Below are 5,263 nucleotides of genomic sequence, written 5' to 3'. Positions count from 1 at the left end.
AATCATATAAATCATATATGCATACTAGATATGAGATCATAATTTTATATGCAAGATCAAATCAAAGAAACACATTTCAAATCATTACATTTTACTCAAAATATCAATTCATCAATCAAACCATATCCAATGATATAAATCATACATCAAATAATATATCCGGATATCCAACTGGATCCTTCTTCTTCTATCCATCCCTGCCAGCCAAGAGGTCTGCAACAGGAGTCGTTGCAGGTACAGGAAATGCGTTGCGGATCATTAGCTATCTGCGTCGTACTGTGATCTGGAGGGTGGTTCCGAGGTGGCTTAGACAAACAAACACACTCACGCACAACTTTCGCTTGGAAAGAGCACTAACTAATAACAATAATTAATGGAGGTTAAGCTGCCAGCAAGTTTTATTTTGCAGGTACAAACATCTGACAAAGATAATATGATTGATAGTCTACAAAATAGACCAGTGAAACAGGGGGTACGAGTATCAGTCGCTTTCGCAGCAATTTATCGTTTTGTCAGCCAAAAGTATAATTAACCGTATCAATTTAGTTTAGAGAAATTTTGAACGCCAAAGTTCGATCCATCATTGAAATTGTGTAGCGTCTTGAAATATTTATGTTAACAACATGTATATTCCAAATGTATGTAGGAACAAAAATATATATGCCAATGTTCCCACAATAATTTATATATTATTTGTTTTTTTATTATATTAACTAGTCTATTATGGTTGTCGAGTCTATCAGCATACCGAGTCACTGAGAAACTGAGTAACTGAGCTCTATGAAGCAATCTCAAATCTATACTGCACTCTATACATGCAATCAAAGGCGGCATTATCAACAAACAGATCGTCACACAATTTAGCAATTCAACTAGAGTCACAAACACAACTAGGCAATTAATGTTTGACAGATCAAATGCTGAAAAATTGCAATAGAAATTGATAAATTTAAGTGGAAATAGGAGGGAACATTTCAAGGCGGATATATTGATTAGGTACAGATAGGTACAGATGGTGACTAGTTATATTGGTAAATAAAGTTCGTATTGAGAGGAAATAGCTACAGTGGAAATAGGAGGGAAGATTCGAACGCATATAATATTGATAATATATAATAACATATGATGTATTGGAGTATGACCATGATAATAGATAATAATAGCACGTACAGTTCATCTTAGTTGAAAATTATTTTAGCAGCTCATGCAGTTACCTCACCATATAAAAAGACCAAACCAAATTTATGATCTCCAAATCGCTGTCAATGCGGCGGTGCAGATAAATACGGAGATAGTGGTAATGCGGGTATCAGAATGCAAGTATGCAGTACAACAGTATGTAGGAAGCAGTAGCAAGTAATGCAAGTTTATGAATACCTGCTAATAATTATTTCAAACAAGCACTTTAAGCACTACGTGCTTAATTGCTAATAGTTCTTCATCATTGTAAACAAGCCTGTCTTGCTTGGTAGGATTATTTATATACAATATTACTACAATATTATAACAATTATTTTATACAGGTAGGCATATTATCATTGCCTCCTAATTCCACTGTTGCTCCCGGCAATCGGCTTGCGGCATCGGCCGCATCAACCCCCCTCACCCCCCTCGTGACTTAACGTGCACTCTTAACTGTGACACTTTCCAGAAATTCCAGAAGATTAGTCAGACACGACCGCCCTGAGCGGAATGTGTGTGTATGTGTGTGTGTGTGTTGTGTGTTGTCTTGCGTGGTGTGCGTGTGTGCGTGTGTGTATGTGTGGCGTGTGCGTGTGCGTGGCCGCGTGGTGCGGCGCTGTAGCGCGTGGCGTGTCGTGTGCGTGTGGGCGTGTGAGATAATGGGGGAGGTTGAGAGAGTGGAAGGCGAGAGAAGTAACTATATTAGAAGAAACGTGTGCTTCCGTGCTGTGCGTGTGCCGTACGTGCGTTTGTCTGTGTATTGTGCGTTCATCGTGCGTATATATTTAGATTATTTATATGAATATAACCGTGGACAAAGAGCTTATAATGATGCTTTATCATTATAAGCTCTTTGCGTGGATTACGAAATAAAATATAATTTAATCACAATGACAACAGATGGCGCTCTGATCAGAACCTCGCTTTCGGGCCCATCGACCTCTGTAAGACCGGTGCAAAAATGTTTTGTAAAGCCGTGGTATTTTCTCCACAATGGTAAGTTTTGCAGTTAGAAAAGGTAATCTCGAGAATATACTAGGCTGGGTGAAGCAAAGAAGGTTTTCTTTTTATTAGGCACGCAGCACATTAATAGAAACTCGTTTGTCTTGTCTTGTCTTGTCTGATACTCATACTGTACAAATGCAGAAAGGGTCGTTGTCGTATCAATAATCAGGTAGGGCCTACTAGTAGTAGTACTACTAGCTAGTACTACAATCTACATATATCATATGTACCCGAGGTTTTTAGTTGTTATAGTATTATGTTTATTTTTATAATGAGGTATGTTTAGGGTTAGGGTTAGGGTTAGGGTACACTTCTGTAGTACAACTACAAGTCCGATGCACAGGTTCCGATGCTCGGACGAATATCCACGTCGTTATATGTATTAGGCCTACCTGATACGACAACGACCCCTTCAGCTGTACGCACTAATCGCCTGGTGTGGCTATGTATAGACGTACATCATGCATCGCTTTGATGACCTAAATTCTCTTCACGTTTTCTTTACCGCTGTTAATTAAATGTTTAAATGAAGCCACATCAGGAGCAGTCTTGGTAGTAGGTGGGTTAACCTAATTATTAACATAATTAACTATTCTTATCAGTGTATAGTATTGATTGTTAAAGATTGTTATATTAATATTATTATTAGAAAAACATTAGCAAGTGTAATAATCATTCTTATCTTTATTATAGCACTCAGGTGCGTGGGATGGTTACTCTAAAGGATAGTAAGTATACAAACATTTACCATGGTTAACGTATTGCTGTTATAGTTTGGTAGCAAACTTTTATATGGTTTAATTGCATATATTAATTGATATGACTAATGTCTAATTGTTTTAATTACCTAATAATGCTGAGAAACTCAATCTGTCATTTCCAAAAAAATACATAATCCTATGCTTAGACACAAGTCGATAAACAACTTGGTTAATATCTGGTGCGGAACGCTTTCCTGTGCATTCCTGTTTCCATTCATCGGCATATTTGCAATCTAATTGTCTGTTTCAGTTTCGATGCGGATTAAATCTGTTGGAAATATTCAGAAAATTACCAAGTCCATGAAAATGGTCAGTGCTGCAAAGTTCTCGCGAGCAGAACGTGAGCTTCGGCCAGCGAGGCCATATGGTGTTGGAGCTAAAGGTATTGGTTAATGTGTGCATCGAAGCTGTACTCGTTTTGTGAATTTTCTCTCCCAATTAGGAGGGTTGCTGGATGGCTGGTTTATTCAATAATCATTGGATATCATGGTTTCACAAATCTGCCAACGGTGCAATCACGCGTATTAGATTGGGACACATTTTATGTTAGGTGGAACCTTCCATATCTTTTTCTGTCGTTGATTGTCTCCTGTTTCTGCACAATAGATCAACGCTGGCATGAGTACAGTTATGTAAACATTTCTTTTCAGTTTAACCGGCAAGCTTTGTCATTTTCATTTAAACATAAACACCAATGAATCTATCTGCCTTAAGAAAATAACCGCACCCCACTAGATGTTGTTGCTATGTTGGTCAGGCTTTCCAAGTTTACACGTGTGTCGATGTTTGCACGCATAAATGCCGATTTGTTGGCGGCATTACTAAGCATTGGGTTTAGAATGTCCTATTACAATGTTAATTGGCTAGAGATGTCGGTCAATCACTCCAGGTGCATAGGCCAGTTCATTAACGATCCGTGTGCACTGATTCATGATGTGTGTACCATGTTTCAGCATTCTATGATAAAGCTGAGATCAAGTCTGAAGGGGAAATGCCCAAGCATCTGATAATTGCCATCTCGTCGGATAGAGGTCTCTGCGGGGCCATTCATAATGGTATTGGTCGCGCTATCAAAAGTGAGATAGCCGGGGCTGCCAGTGGCATTGAAACCAAGCTCGTTCTTGTCGGGGATAAATGCAGGGCAATTTTGCAAAAGTGAGTTATCATTTACTTATGCAGTCTTCGAATTTAGCCAGAGTGTCTGACGCCCGAGACATGTAGAAATCTCGGGGAGCATGTAAACATTGCAAGCTAACTTGCCCGCCATTTGATTAACTAAAGGTTTTTAATGTAAAATCACACGAAATATGTAATTCATATTATAAAGTTTTTCTGGGATGCAGTACTTAGGTAAAGTGGTATATTTTACTATACGGGCAATTATCTGGTCATTTTCACACATACGCTGATTACATTTCAGGGATTATACAAAAAATTTCCTTTTGACCTTGAACAATTACGGGAAGAAACCGCCGACCTTTAATGATGCTGCTTTGGTTTCCCAAGCTGTCCTGAACTCTGGATACGAATTTGACATTGGCGACATATATTTCAACCGATTTAGGTATCATATGAGTGTTTTCATTTCAGTAACAACTGCATCTAGATAACTGCAATGGATTGTAAATCCCTAAAAATTCAATTTGAAGTGAAAAATACCGAACCAAGAACATGTAGTTTGCGGAATTATGGGTTTAGCTGTGAATGCGATGTAAATTGCTTGTTCAACTGTTGCAGTAGGGCTTCTTGTACGTGTAACAGGGTGACGAGATGTTCTCGCTCTCTCTGTCTGTCTCTCGCGCGCGCTCTCTCTCTCTCATTCTCTTTCTCTCTCTCCCGCTCTCTCTTCCACCCCTCTCTTTCTCTTACACTCACTATGTCTCTCTCGCTGTCTCAGGTCGATCGTGTCGTACAAAATAGCGAAGCAACCGATGTTTTCGTTGGACACGATCACGGCGTCGCCGAACGTCTCCGTCTACGACTCGCTGGACGGTGAGGTGCTCCGCAGCTACCAGGAGTTCTCGCTTGCCAGCCTGCTCTTCTACGGCATGAAGGAGAACTCGACGAGCGAGCAGAGCTCCCGCATGACGGCCATGGACAGCGCTACGAAGAATGCCGGTGAGTGTCGTCATCGCTGCAGGCTCGCACACGCAAAGATGAAAGCAGGGGAGGTTGCCGTATGAACAGAGAGAGGGAGGGGAGAGAGAGAGAGGGAGGAGAGAGAGAGAGAGAGAGAGAGAGAGAGAGAGAGAGAGAGAGAGAGAGAGGGAGAGAGAGAGAGAGATGAGAGAGAGAGAGGAGAGGGGGGAGACAGA

General features: G+C 40.3%; 1 protein-coding gene across 2 annotated transcripts in view; it reads left to right on the top strand.

The window, feature by feature from the left end:
- Positions 1-2,087: 2,087 nt before the first annotated feature.
- The window catches only part of LOC106812191 (ATP synthase subunit gamma, mitochondrial-like), a 5,300-nt gene continuing 2,124 nt past the window's right edge, over positions 2,088-5,263 (top strand). Inside the window, exons 1-6 of one of the 2 annotated variants that reach the window (XM_014816019.1) lie at positions 2,088-2,178; positions 2,881-2,915; positions 3,199-3,330; positions 3,902-4,103; positions 4,369-4,512; positions 4,846-5,066. In XM_014816019.1, coding sequence (XP_014671505.1) covers positions 2,144-2,178; positions 2,881-2,915; positions 3,199-3,330; positions 3,902-4,103; positions 4,369-4,512; positions 4,846-5,066 — 769 coding nt within the window. In that variant the 5' untranslated portion in view covers positions 2,088-2,143. The remainder of the gene's footprint in view (positions 2,179-2,880; positions 2,916-3,198; positions 3,331-3,901; positions 4,104-4,368; positions 4,513-4,845; positions 5,067-5,263) is intronic. The other variant, XM_014816025.1, reaches the window with a different exon arrangement.

Source organism: Priapulus caudatus, unplaced genomic scaffold (assembly GCF_000485595.1).
Source record: "Priapulus caudatus unplaced genomic scaffold, Priapulus_caudatus-5.0.1 Scaffold20, whole genome shotgun sequence".
NCBI classification, from domain to species: Eukaryota; Metazoa; Priapulida; class Priapulimorpha; order Priapulimorphida; family Priapulidae; genus Priapulus; species Priapulus caudatus.
This window is presented reverse-complemented; position numbering and strand designations above follow the sequence as displayed.